Raw genomic sequence first — 14,406 nt, 5'->3', positions numbered from 1 at the left:
TTAATCACCCACTTCCCAGATTTCTTGATATCTTCACAGTTAAAACCAAGACAGTCAGATTCCCAGCTTTTGGGATACTTCTAAGAGATGTGATTTCGGAGCGGAGTCACTGAAAACCCAGGTTTTCTGTAGAATGACTTAGAGTCATCATGTTTCCCAATAATGAGCCACAACTGAAACTTTGTTTTTGATTTTCCTCCCGTCTTTGGCCAAAAGTTTTACAGGATGGTAACTTCTAAACATTACTGAATTGGAAAAGAGTGAGTTTTAATTAAGGTCATTTCCTGGGCTTGTCTTCCTTACATGGTCTCTAATGGGAGGCCCCCCCAAAATAAGATTTAAAAAGCAAGCTTCATTTTAGTTGACAGCTGGAGTAGAGTGACTTATATTGAGACTCTGCACTGTCATAAAAAATTTGTGTATCTTTTTTTTTTTTTTTTTTTGGTATTTGACCTCCTAGTTATAAGCTTGGTTATCCCACTTTCGTGGCAGAGATTGGGATGAGTGTGAATAACTAATTGCCAGGACTTGGTACTGATGTAACTTTGGGTAAAACCATTCACTTTTATGTTTTTAACTTACTAAAAAAATACAGAGATGAGCTTTCATTCCCAGCAGTAAAGGAATAGCTTGATTACTGTGACACGAAAGCATAAATCCATGCCAAAATTTATATTTCAAAGAAATTTCCCTTCCAAATTAGAACAAATGTAGTTTTTACTTGCTTACTGCTATGGAATGATGGTCAATGAAATGTACACTCGTGTGTGTGTGTGTGTGTGTGTGTGTGTGTGTGTGTGTGTGTGTGTGTGTGTGTGTGTGTGTGTGTTTAATTTAACATAAAGCCACAAAGCATTGAATTTCCTTTTTTCCTTCAACAGGCATTTGCTGATATGTTATTTATCCCACTCGAATATATTTCCAGCCATAACACTGGTTTTTAAAGTTGAGGATTGTAACAGGTTTTGTGATCGCTCCTATTTGATGAGTAGGAAAAAGTAAATGACCACATTTGGATATGATGAAACCTATGAAACATAGAAAATTTTGAGTGTGATAGAGTGATGGGAAAGAGACTTATAAAACCCCAACAACAGACTTCCATCTGAGCCCTGTAACACCATTATAGTTTAAAACTTCTCATGTGTTTGCATGATCAACTTATGCAATATCATATGGGTGGTCATTTTTTCCTCAGTAACTATGATAGAATACTGTAGGCTATATAACAGTCTGTAGAGGCCTCAGTTTTGTAATCTGAAGGAACACAGAAGTTGAACTTCTGCTCAGTGTGTAAGACTGCAAGTTAATTTCTTAAGGAGGCAGTAGTTTGTGGGTTTGGTTTTTCCAACTAACATCAGTTTTTCATAAAAAGAAAATGTTTTGAACCTTAAGTGAAAATAACAAGTATAAAAAAATGATTAAGCATCACATATTAAACTCTACCCTACTTAAAAAGAGTAACATGGAAATAGTCAAGCTATGAGGTCCTTTGTGTGGATAATGTTGACACATTAAATAAGTGCCTACAATACTTCACAGATGACCCTGTTGTTCCAAAGCATTGTGTAAAGCTGTTCTACTCTTTGTTAGGTGAGGATTCTACACTGTGGCTATAGTTTTTAGTTTGACTAGTGTATCATTTGATAGTTTTGCTTTATTCAAAGGGGCCATTATGAGGTATCCTCTGTTAATTGTGTATAATCCTAATGGTTTTCTACAATAGTAAGTGAGACTTTAGTTTTTTTTGTGGGCTGCCATTGTTTTGTTACGAATGGTTTAGCATCTACTTAAGAATGAGGAATAAAAGAGAATTGAGTCGATCTCATGTATTCCTAGCTAAATCAGAATTGTTGAAGGCTGGTTTCATCATCTGTTAAAAGAGTCCTCCCTGATCATCCCCTTCTTGTGCTTTAAGACACAAGGTATTGGATCCTTTTTCTGACTGACCTTCAGTCCATATATTACTATCACCCACACCCAATGGATCCTTCCTCTTAGTTGTAGGATTATTATTCGTACTCTTTGTACATAAGGCAAAAGCTGTGAAACAGCTCTCTGAAGCATTCTTGCACAAGTAGCAAAGTCTCAGTCTGTTTAGGCTTGCTGTAACAAAAATATCACAGACTGGGTAGCTTATAAACCTCAGAGTTCTGGAGGCTGGGAAGTCCAATATCAAGGTACCAGCAGATTTGGTGTCTGGTGAGGACCGCCTTTCTGGTTCATAAACAGTACCTTTTCACTATGTCCTCACATGGTGGAGGGATTAGGAAATCCTATGTAGTCTCTTATGAAAACACTAATCTCATTCATAAGGACTCCACGCTCATGACCTAAGCACCTCTCAAAGGCCATGCCTTTTAATACCATCATATTTGGCATTAGGTTTCAATGTAGGAATTTTGGGGAGGACAGTCTGTAGTAAGCAGCCACCACATATATTACTACTTTGTATATGTTATCACTGATCCTTTTTTTAAAAATTATATCAAAGGTATTATATAGGAACCTTAAAATTAAGTTTCAGAGATGTCAAAACTTGCTTAGGACACAAAGCTAGTAAGAGGTAGAGCTAAACTAAGAAATGTGACTGCCTGCCTCCCAAAACTCTTTCTCTTCTGTTTCAGACTTTGATTTTGCATATTTACATTGAACAGAGTTCACATTTTTGTACTCCAGACCCCTTACTTTGATATTTGTCAGTACAGTAGTTAGAAGCATGAGCTTTAAAATCACACTGCTTAGGTGTGAGCTCCCACTGTGCAATTCTGAACTTTGACTTGGAGCAAAGTATTTAATTTCTTAGCATATCACATTCCTTACTTAATTTATAAGTTAGTTGTGAGGATTAAATGAAGTAATATAAAGCACCTAGAATAGGTGGCCCATAGTAAGAACTGAATACCTGTTTGTTATTATCACTTAATATTAGAAATCAACTTTCTTAGAAATCAGTTTTCTCTAAGTACTTTTTGAATCTCCAGCAAACACTTTGTTTTTAGTTCCTCTATCATTGTAGCTGATTTCTGGAAGCGTATGTATGAAATATTTTATATGTATGCTTTTTTTGACAAATAAATTTCTAACTTCACAATATCACAAGCAAATACATCTACTTATAAGAATTCCTTTAACAGAAGATTTAATAAAAAGTGTAGAAAAGTGTGAGAAACGCGCTCACTGGTCCAAACTTAGTCAAAGAGAACAGCGGAGCGAGGCTTTAATGAAGGTCTTGGAAGATCCGGTGTCTGGTGAGCAGGCACACTCAGCATGGTTACAAGCAATTTATTCCTTAGCCGGTGAGTCCCTTGCCCTGGTTCCTCATTGGCTGAGTACTACAGGGTTCACGTTCTTTCCCAGACATTGCCTAAGCAAGTTATATCTATATTAGGCTTTTTTCCCCACATTTTTCTTAATTTCATTGGCTAGTTTAAAACTTTTTCTGCATTTTTTTTTTATTTTTATTTTTCAAAGAGATGCGCAGCCTTCTCTTTCTTATCTTAATTTCCCTCCCCAGCCCAGCCGGAGTGACTCCCTGGTACATGTTCTGACATGTAGGCTTTTTGTTAATACCCTTTGTTTAAACATTAATTCCTCAGGAATAAATCACATTTAGTTTTATGCCATTTCTAACAAGAAGGGGTGAAGCTGGAGCTGAAACTCTTAAAGGATTATTTCCCAAACCTTTCAAAACTGGATTTGTGAAAGGTGAAAACTTTATCAACATTATCTCATCCAAAATTACTGAAAATTTTTCTTTTGCTACTTTTTCATTTACTTCATCTCTTTCAAAGATATTTGTTGAACATCTGTGCGACCAGCACTGTTCTAAATGCTGATTAAAAAAGAAAAAAACAGTTAAAAATTCTGCTCTCATGGAACTTAAATTCTAGTAAGGGGAGAAAGAAAATAAAGAAGTAAATTATGTAAATTAGTGAAAGGGTATCTCACTGCGACCTTCCTTACCCAGAAGGACTCAAGAGAACACGGGCCCACGCAAGAGATTTTCTTATCTGAAAGAGAAAGTGGCTTCCCTCAGAGGGGGGTTGGGTGGGGGAGAGAGGGAGAGAGAGAGAGAGAGGGAGAGGGAGGGGGAGGGGGAGGGGGGGAAAGGGGAGGGAGAGGATAAATTACTATTTTCTTTTAATTAGAGGTTGGTAATTGCTTTAAGAAAAATAAAGCAAGGAAGGAGGACAGGGAAAACCAAAGGGTAGTGATTGTAACTGGGTGTTTAATTTTGAAGTGAGAAGGTCTGGGAAAGCCGTAAGGAAAAGGTGACATATGAGCAAAGATTTTAAGGACATTTGGATGAGCCATGTAGATGGGTATCTGGGAAATGAACATTCAAAGGGAGGGAAGAGCAAATGCAAAGGCCCTGAAGTAGGAAGGTGCCTGACATGTGCAGGGGTTAGTATCAAGACTGTAGCTGAGGTAGAATAAGCAAGGAAGACAGTGATGGAAGATGAGATCAAAGAAGCATTAAAGAGCTATATTGTCTGAGGCCTTGCAGGTCAGAGTAATAACTTTGGGTTTGACTGAGTGAGATGAAGAGCCATTCAATGTTAAGAGCAAAGGAGTAACATTATTTTACATATTTTAACAGGATCTGGCTGCTATATTGAGAATAGACTCTAGAGGTAGGAAAGGGTGGAAGCTGGGAGACCTGGTCGGAAGCTACTGTAATAATTCAGGTGAGAAAAGATGGTCACTCAGTAGCAATACCAGTGGTGATACATAGCCAGAAATTGGCTAAATGTTTGCTGTTATATTTGTGGGGTATGTTAGAGAAAGAGAAGAATCTTTCTTTTTATTTTTCTCTATTGATAAATTCAAGTCATAGCTTTTATTTAATGCAGTATAAATAAGACTATCTGCACCAGACCTAAAGTTTCTCTCCCTAGTTTACTGAATATTTTAGTTTACTCTGCAGGAAATCTGGGCTATTATAATTGAAATTAATGATGCAACACAAAGTGGAAAAGTGTCCTATCAATCATTTTATTAGTTTAGACCAAGAATTGGGAAATTATGGCCCAAGGGCCAAATCTGGCTGATAGCTTATTTTTGTGAATAAAGTTTTATTTTATTTATTTAAGGCATACCCACTCATTTACATGTCTATGGCAGCTTTCCTAGTACAAAAGCAAGAGGCCCACAAAGCCTAAATATTTACAATTTGGATTTTTTTTTGAAAAAAGTTTGCTGAACCTTGGCTTAGACCATTGTTTGAGATTTAGGTCAGAATTTTCCTCTTTATTTTTTTGCAACTACCCCAAGTATTTAAGTATGAAGAGAAAATGTAAACGGGGACAGGAAATGGCAGAGAACAAAAATAAGAGACAATAAATTGTAGTATTCAAATACTAGCACCAGCTTCTCCCTTTTGTTTATCTATACCTGTTTCTTTGCCCTGGATATCCACTTCCCTCTGATATCTGTTGTGCTTTGTTTTGGGAAATAAGAACAGCTAACTGGCCTTATTTGGGAAAAAGGTATGTTTTTCTCAACAGTAAAAATTTATTATAAGACTGAATCTTGTATATTGGAAACTAACTGTTGACTTCAACTGTTTTGATAGAAAATAAAAAATGAGTACCAGCATCATGAACTTCAAACATTATGAAGAATTTTACTTTCTTCTTATGTCTTTGTGTAATCCTGTGATGAAGTACAAATAAGTTAGATCTGCAATGTTGTTTGCTTTTATAGGTCTATAATGACAGATCTATACTACCTCAGTCAAACAGATGGAGCAGGTGATTGGCGGGAAAAAGAGGCCAAAGATCTGACAGAGCTGGTTCAGCGGAGAATAACCTATCTTCAGGTAAGAAGATTAGGTTAAGAAATAAACTCTAGCAAAAAAAGAAGAAATATAACAAAACTAAAAGTAAGAGTTGCTATTAGGTTTTAGTCTTCTTATCCTTTGCTTTTTGAGTGTTTACTCATTCATTTTACATACTTGTTCAAAAAGACACTATGGTGTGCCTTAAGTGGACTACAAAGATGTCTAAAACAAGGTCCTGTCCTAAAAGGGGCTACTTCTTACACACACACATACACACACACAGACTACATTTTATACCAGAGATACAGATGAAATGTTCATTGGAGGAAGGTATGTCAGGGAAAGCTTTGTCGGAAAGGTATTATTTGAACTGAGGTATGAAAGGATAATTAGGTAGGATCTAGATACACAGAAGTTGAGGAGAAAATCATACTAGCTGGAACATCTGATGTGAGTAATGGTTCATAGCTAGAAAAGAGCAATATAACAACCCAATAGGAAATAGTATATTTTAGTTTGTCTGGAATTTTGGGTTGTGTGAAAAGGAAGTTTAGAAAATAAGCTGGAAAAAGTAGGTTTGGAGCTGGATTTGCAGAGGTCTTTATTCAGTCAGTGGTTGCTGAAAGATTGTATTTGCTACATAAACATCATTAAAACAACAAATAGGAAATACAAATCAAAGATAAGCCTCACGTTCCAGACCCTTTGAAATTTTTTCTCTTCATTTCTTGTGTTATCTTCTAGTTCATGTTAATATGTACATCCAATCATATATTTGTAAGGATAGAATTGATTTACTTTAAGAAAATTTTTTATGTTGAGATATATACAATAAAATGCACAAATCTTAGTATATAGCTTGATGAATCTTGACATGTGTATTTACTCATAATTGTATATGAGTATTATACTCATAACCATCACCCTCATCCAAGATACCAAACTTTCTCGCTAATTTTTGTCCTTTTCGCCTATTTCATCCATCCCACCTCCTCATCACTCCTTGGCAACCACCAGTCTGTTCTCTGTGTTTAGGAATCTATCTCAGTTTTGTTTTGTTTTTTAGATTCCACATATGTGAAATCATAGGGTATTTGTCTTTCACTGTCTGACTTATTTCACTTAGCATAATACCATCTGTATCCATCCATGTTGTTGCATATGGCAAGATGTCATTCTTCTTTATGGCTGGATAATATTCCATTGCATATATTTATCACATCATCTTTATCCATTCATCCATTGATGGACATTTAGTTTATTTCCATAGTTTGGCTGTTGTAAATAATTCTATGATAAACATTTGAATTCATATATCTTTTCAGATCAGTGACTTTGTTTTCTTCAGGTAAAATTCCATTAGTGGAATTACTGGATCATATGTCTATTTTTAGCTTTTTTGAGAAATCTCCATACTGCTTTCCACAGTGATTGCACCAACTTGCAATTCCACCAACAATATATGAGGATTCACTTTTCACCACATCCTTGCCAACACTTGTTATTTATTGTAGAATTGATTTACTTTTGAATTTTGTTTTTTTGCTTAATATACTGTCTCACCAGAGGGTTTCAGCCCTGGGAAAATTCACTCTAGATTTGGTGAGACTGAATAAAAACAACAGAATGCTGGGGGTAAAAGGGTTTATACCAAGCTTTATTCTCACAGTGGCAGGTTGAGTGCTAGAATCATGTCTGCCTTTGGCAAGTCCACAATCTGTATCCATCTCTGCCTCTGGCCAGAGCACTGGGCGGAGCTCTTTATATAGTAACATTGACAATAATGGCTCATTGCCAACAGGTGTGTAAGCATGTGCCCATGCAGCAGGCCAGTTACATCATCAAGTAGATTAGGGTCAGGTGAGGATCCTGCCCATAGGAACTTCTATTTTCCCTGCATAAACCATAAGCTTTTTTCTATTTTTGAGGCTGTGGGTAAAATGAAAGTTCTTGTGGCCAGGAATCTCACCCAGCCCTGGATGGCTAGCTCACTACACACGTGTGGGCAATACATTGCTATTGACTCTATATAAAAATCTGTGCCTAGTGCTCTGGGTGACATGGTGGCATGGCTGCAAGGCTTCAGGAGAACAGAGCAGAGGCTGGAGTGGTGGCAGCACCGAGAACAGAGGCCCAGAGGCAGAGACCAGCTTGCTGCATGTAGACTCACTCTAAGTGAATTGGGTTTTAGTGATAGACCTGCCACCATGGAAATAAAATTGGGTATAACCCTTTCACCCCAAGAATGTTTTACTGTCATTTCTTTGGTCACATTAAATCTATAGTGAACTTGCCCTGGGCTGCAATCCATTGGCAAGACAGAGGCACAACCTGCTTTTGAAAAGTTTTTACACATAAGAGTCATATGATGAGAGTGGTACTTTAATGATATTTATCTGAAAATAGTATCTTGGTTAAACTGGTTTAGTATTGGAAGAGAGTAGAAGCCAGAAGATCATTTAGAACAAGAGGACCATACTGAGAGTGAGAAATACTGAGGCATATGGTAGTTGGCATTGGAAGTGAAGAGACACATTTGAGGGAGGTTGGGAAGATAGAATTGATAGGCCTTTCCAAGTAGGTGAAAGACCTGAAATGACTGGAATATTGGGGACATCATTAATTGACAAGGAACTTAAAGATAGAATAGTCTTTAGGGGAAAGCATCAGATTACTAAGTAACTTCAAAATGCTTGAAGTTGAACTGACCATGCCTTTCCTTTTCTAATACTATTGATGGTATACTTTCTGTGTAGTCATTCTACTTCCCTTTCAAGATTAAGGTGTTTTATAAAAGCTAAATAACAGTATGTGACTTGATTCTGTATATTTTAAGGTGCACTTTTTCCTACATTTAGGTAGGAAAAAATAGAAAATCAAGTGTTTAAAGAGATCATTAAAAAACAAAACTGATCTTGGCATATTGTCTTGGTCTCATACTCCCATGGCCATTCATCAGAGGTGTCTGCAGGATGAGAAACACTTGCTTCCTTTAGGGAAGACATAATTATCTTCTATCAAGTGGATCCTCATTCAGTGAACTATAAACAGCTGGTGGTACAGAACGGATCATCCTCATTTAAAATGGAAATAACTATGATTTCTGAGTTTCTTCCATTTCCACATATTCATTAAATTTTCACCCAACAAAAGTTATATTTAAACTATGATTTGGTCATATCAGCTCTCCACACTGGAACAAGTACCTGCCACTTGCTTTAGTTTCTTTTTTCCTCTTGGATTTTAAGTGGCCAAACGCTTCACCTATAGTGCAAGTTTATCTTTATGTGCTAATGTCTTGCCAGTGGGTTTCACCCCAGACAAGTTCACTATAGATTCAATGAGACCAAAGAAATTACAGTAGAACGTTCTTGGGGTAAAGCGTTTATACCCAACTATTCCCACGGTGGTAGATCAGTCACTAGTATCCAATACACTCAGAGTGAGTCTGCATGCAGCAAGCCGGTGTCTGCCTCAGGGCCTCTCTACCCCTGCAGCCATCTCAGTCTCTGTCCTTGGCGCTGCCACCACTCCAGCCTCTGCTCTCCTGCAGCCATGCAGCCGTGCAGCAGCCATGTCACCCAGAGCAGTGGGTGGAGCTCTTTATATAGAGTCAATAACAATGTATTGCCCACACGTGTGTAGTGAGCTAGCTGACCAGGGCCAGGTGAGAATCCTGGCTTAGAAAATGAGTATTATACTAGGAAATAAAGCTAAATTGGGTATAAAGAAAAAAATCTTCGACTTTCTTCTTTAACTGATATACATACAAAAAATGCACAAATCTGAGTGTACAGCTTGATGAATTTTGACATGTCTATACGTGCATGTAACCATTACTCAGATCAAGATAGTAAACATTCTGATTTTTTCCCCTTCACCTGATTGGCGCATCCTCTCTCTTTCCTTGTGGCAACCACGCTAGTCTCTTCTTCTCAGTGTTTATGAAAATCTTTGACCTTTGATAACTATATTCAGAACAAAAATAAGCAGTTAATGTAACTTACTAATGGAGATTTTAGAAGGTGCTCTTTGTTTGCCCATCAGCTAGCAGTTATATAAGAAATGATAACTTGTATCTAAGTAGGAAATAATAGGGAAAAAGTAAACCAAAAACATGTTTTTAATGTTTTAAATAATCTATTTGGAAGATGCTAGTCATTTAAGTACCTTATTTGTATTCCTGATAAATAATATAGACAATTTTTAATTTACTTTCAATGATTGGTTTGGATAGTTGAGAACATTTTCAGTTTTACTAGATTTTTATTCATACCAATGAAGTTTATAATCTGTTCTCATTATCACCAATCAGAGTTTTTTTTATAACTAATTTGTTTAAGGTACCATGCAAGGCTAAATATAAAGAAAACAACCTAAATTAAACCCTTCTCTTAATCCATAATAGGTTTCATTTTAAATCTAAGCCTTTCATTTTGCACCTCTCCAATCCTTTGAGTTAAGCAAATATCATTATGTCTCATGAAAATCCTGCTTGATTTAACAGTCATATGGTTAAATTTGGTCTCAATTTTAGATTTCCATTAATTTATCCTATGCCTTGGTTTTACCTAAAAAAAGTAATTTCACAAAAGATAATGGAAATAAAAAGATACTTAGGGCAGCTAGAATTCAGTGGGACAAAGTTCCATGTTTGCCTGAGTTAAAATTATTTCCTCTTTAGAGTTGAAGCCTCATGGCATGGTATAAAAAGACTAAACTGGCTTAAAGATAATCTGATTAAGGACAACCTAAGATATGCTATTAGGCTCAAGTAGAATGGACCACCTAATTCTCTTAAGGTTTTAGTCTTTTATATGTTTATCTAAAAAGTTCTTTATCCATGAACTGAATTTGTAATATCAGGTTGTTTTAAATACCATTTTGTGTTGGTCTTTACTCTTGTGCTGTAAAAATCATAACAAACTGAGAAAATGCTGTTGTTTATATTTGTCTAGTTTCTGATACTGACTAAGGTTCATTTTAAAAACTGCATGCTGCTGATAATTTCATTATGAGTACACTTGTTACCATATTGTAAGCCATTTTTCTAGACTTCTCAATGACAGAGGAGATTATCTTTTCATTATGGTTATTAAAATTTACTTTGTAGTTTCTAATCAGCTCATATTAAATTCTAATCAGCTCACATTCAACAAACACAATGAAAGAGATCCCAGTGCCTAAGTTTCTTAACTTGTTTGGAACAGTTGGTGTTGGCAACTATTATCAAGAGAGCTGGTAGTTAGGGAATGTGGCTTATGGTGAAAGGCATTTCCCAGTTTCACTTGAAATGATCAGACCTCTGGTACTTAGATTTTTTATTTCTGCCTAGCCCCAAAGTTGACATTTTAAGCAAAATTTAGCCCATTGCAGCTAGAATCTAAATAAAGCATATAACAAGTAGCCATAAGTAAAAGATTTTTTTATTTGTTTGCTTTGGGGATTTTGTTTTGTTTGTTTATCATTAGGAGATTTTGACTAGGCCTTTTACTGAAAGTTGGTAGGTTAATAATTTTCCTTTTTTTTGATAGAAAACTAAAAGATGAGAAAATGGAAAAAAACTGTTTTACTTTTAAAGGAGGATAGATATTCATTTTTTTTTCCATTCAGAATAGCAGACTGGTTGGAGAAATATCAAATTTCTCTCTTCATGTATGGATTCCAGTGACCAGATGGTCTTTGGAATGAAAAGTGGCCAGGTTGCACTAGTGTTACCAGCTGAGATGCTGTTTTTCCCAGGATGGTGTCTTGGAGGTGATGAAGAATGAAGTCCGCAGGCAAGAGTATGGAACAACCAGCAAAATTTAATAAAAGAGTGAAAGAAGAAAGAAGAGCTCCTGCTTAATGGGAGGAGGCCAAGGGAGGACACTGTTAAAGCTGCAGTGTCTAAGGTTTATAAGCACAAAATCAAGAGTAAACCATGCAAGTGGCTGGGAGTTTTTGCTAGGGCCTATTGCTATGGCTGAGCTCCTGAGGATCAAAGGAAAAGAAAAACTCCCTTTTTTCTCAGGCTGATTTTCCTAGTTGTCCAGGATGAGGCTTCTTCTTATTTACTGTGAAGCCTTGATCCTAGTTCTCTCTGCCTGTGTCTTACCAGGACCTTGAGTTCTGCCTCTGTCTAACTAGCAACTGCCTCACTAGGAATACATTATTGACACTATTAACCATATATTTCAGATTGTGGAGAAACCTTCACTCCAGCTCAGGTATGTCTGACCCCATTCTTCTTGGACAGCATAAATTATTTAAAATAGATTTAAGGCCAGAATAAAACTATAAACTTCATTTGTCTGCTAGTATACTGACAATGAACTCAAACCAATCATCAGGTGTTCTCAGTGTTGTGAAGTATGTTCTACCAAGTGATTCAGACAACAGTTGATTTCTGCCCAGAAGGGATGAGAACCAAAATAAAGCCAGACGTAGTAATAAGTGTAACTGATTATTAGGAAAAGTCATTAGCTTTGCTGTATCAAATAATTATTACATATTTAAAACTGAGGCAGGGAGAAACCTTCAGGACCTTCCTGTTTGAAAGACATTATTAGTTTGAGATGAGATCAAATAGGGAATAGTGGACAGTTTCTCAGAACTAGACCTAAGGATATTCTGAGAAAGAGAATATCTTTCCCAAGATCAAAAATAAAAACTCAGTTGATGAAGGAAGAACTTACTGTGGTAAGTACAGTATGTTAGCAAGGGTAGCTTTCATGAAATGAAAAAAGGGAGTGCTCAACTAGAAGTTGACTAAGGACAAAGGTGGTAATCAGAAGTAAAAAAAGAAAAGCATTATTAAAAACTATGTTATCTTGAGTTCTTTGTTGATTGTGCAGAATCCTTGCATGTGGGAACATGGGTCTGACTGAATAGTTTGTTTGTTAATTTATTTAATAAGTATTTGGATGTGTTTGATGTCCTGGGCATTTGGTATGTTGCTAGGGATATAGTGGTGAAGCAAACAGCTATGGTACTGTATCTGCCCTCAGGAAGCATAAAGCATAGTAACATCCTCAGAGTATCTCTGAATGAATTATCCTCAAACACACACACACGCACACACACACACACACATTTTTTTAAATCCCTACAATGTTTTGTTATGATGTTTATTTTTCTGACTATTTGGATCTTTTACTACTTCCTCTTTCTCTACGCTATTACATTAATTTTCCCTATAGGCAGGCACCCTTATCACTCCTTTTAGGAAAGATTTTGTTATGGAAAACTTCAACATATCTATGTGAGACACTACTGAACCCCTATGTACCCATTACCCAGCTTTAACATTTATTGATTCATGGTCAGTTTTGTTGCATCTATACTGCCACCATTCCTTAGGGTGCCACCATCTCTAGAATCATTTTGAAGTAAAATGCCATACATTTTATCATTTCATTTGTAAATATTTCAGAATGAATTTCTAAAAGAGATTCTTCTTCAAAACATAAACTACATACTATTATCACACCCAAGCAAACATATAAGAATAGTTATTTAATATCGAATAATCAGTCATTGATCAAACTTTTCTGATAAAAAGTGATTATTTGCAGAGGGATTCAGAGAAGATAGCAGAGTAGAAAGCACTAGGACTCCATCTCCTCACCTAGACCACAGTTACACTTGCAGAAACTGATTAGCTATTTTGGAACTCCAGAGTCTGCTGAAGGCTTGTAACTTCTAGGGGAACACTTGGGCCATAAATTGAAGTTAATTTTGGTCAATTTCAGCTCTGGGCCCAGTAGAAGTCATCTATTTCCCAACCCCAGCTGCATGGGAGGCAGCTGTGCACCTGTTCCTGGAATGTAAGAATCCTTAGTGAAATTGATCATTGTAAAAGTAATATGTCAAATCAACAAAATAAAATAACACATAATCATCTCAATTGATGCAGAAAAAGCAACTGACAAAATTCAGCATGCAACAAAAAGGAAAAGAGGAGACTACCTCAACATAATAAACACCTGATTTTTGTATATTAATCTTCTATCCTGTAACTTTGCTAAACTCACATATTAGTATTAGTACCTTTTTGTAGATTCCATCAGATTTTCTACATAGGTTACCATGTCATATACAAATAAGCACTTTCATTTCTTCATTTCTAATCTGGATGCCATTTTGCAGTAGTCTCTTAGTAGTCATTCACCTTAATTAAATAGTATAATTTACTACTAGTATGGTGTACAGTAAACCATAAATTTAGTTCCTTCTTATAAATTTCTCATCAACATCTGATTTGGGACTTAGGATTTCTTAGCAAGAGTTTAAAAAATATTTAGATGACTCATGGTTATGGAGGAACTTTTTAAATTCCTACCATTGCACTCAGCACTATTCCTTCAGCATTTTGTCATTTTTTTACATTTATGTGTTTCTTATATGTTCATATCCTCTTATCAGTAATGAAGTCTTTTAAAACATCATTCCTTATTAAAGATAAGTAAGTGGATGCATATGAGATCATTAACATCTATTACCTAGAAATAAAATGAGCAATTGATGGCATTCTAGATGCTACTCACTAAAGCAATTTTATCTTTGAGAATAGCAACACATAATAAAGATTTTATCTTTTTTACTTTCTTGAACATACTTAAATTTGACTCTGTTTTACT

General features: G+C 36.0%; 1 protein-coding gene across 17 annotated transcripts in view; it reads left to right on the top strand.

The window, feature by feature from the left end:
* FUT8 (fucosyltransferase 8) overlaps window positions 1–14,406 on the top strand; it is a 379,544-nt gene that overhangs the window by 272,675 nt on the left and 92,463 nt on the right. For 16 of the 17 annotated variants that reach the window (XM_073242251.1, XM_037006150.2, XM_073242247.1 and 13 more), the window contains one exon: window positions 5,710–5,824. In XM_073242251.1, the coding sequence (XP_073098352.1) occupies window positions 5,710–5,824 (115 nt within the window). Of the gene's footprint in view, window positions 1–4,636; window positions 4,692–5,709; window positions 5,825–14,406 lie in introns of those variants that run through there. The other variant, XM_073242252.1, reaches the window with a different exon arrangement.

Source organism: Manis javanica, chromosome 8 (genome assembly GCF_040802235.1).
Source record: "Manis javanica isolate MJ-LG chromosome 8, MJ_LKY, whole genome shotgun sequence".
Classification (NCBI taxonomy): Eukaryota; Metazoa; Chordata; class Mammalia; order Pholidota; family Manidae; genus Manis; species Manis javanica.
The sequence above is the reverse complement of the archived record's forward strand: the minus strand, read 5'-3'. Positions and strand labels throughout refer to the sequence as shown.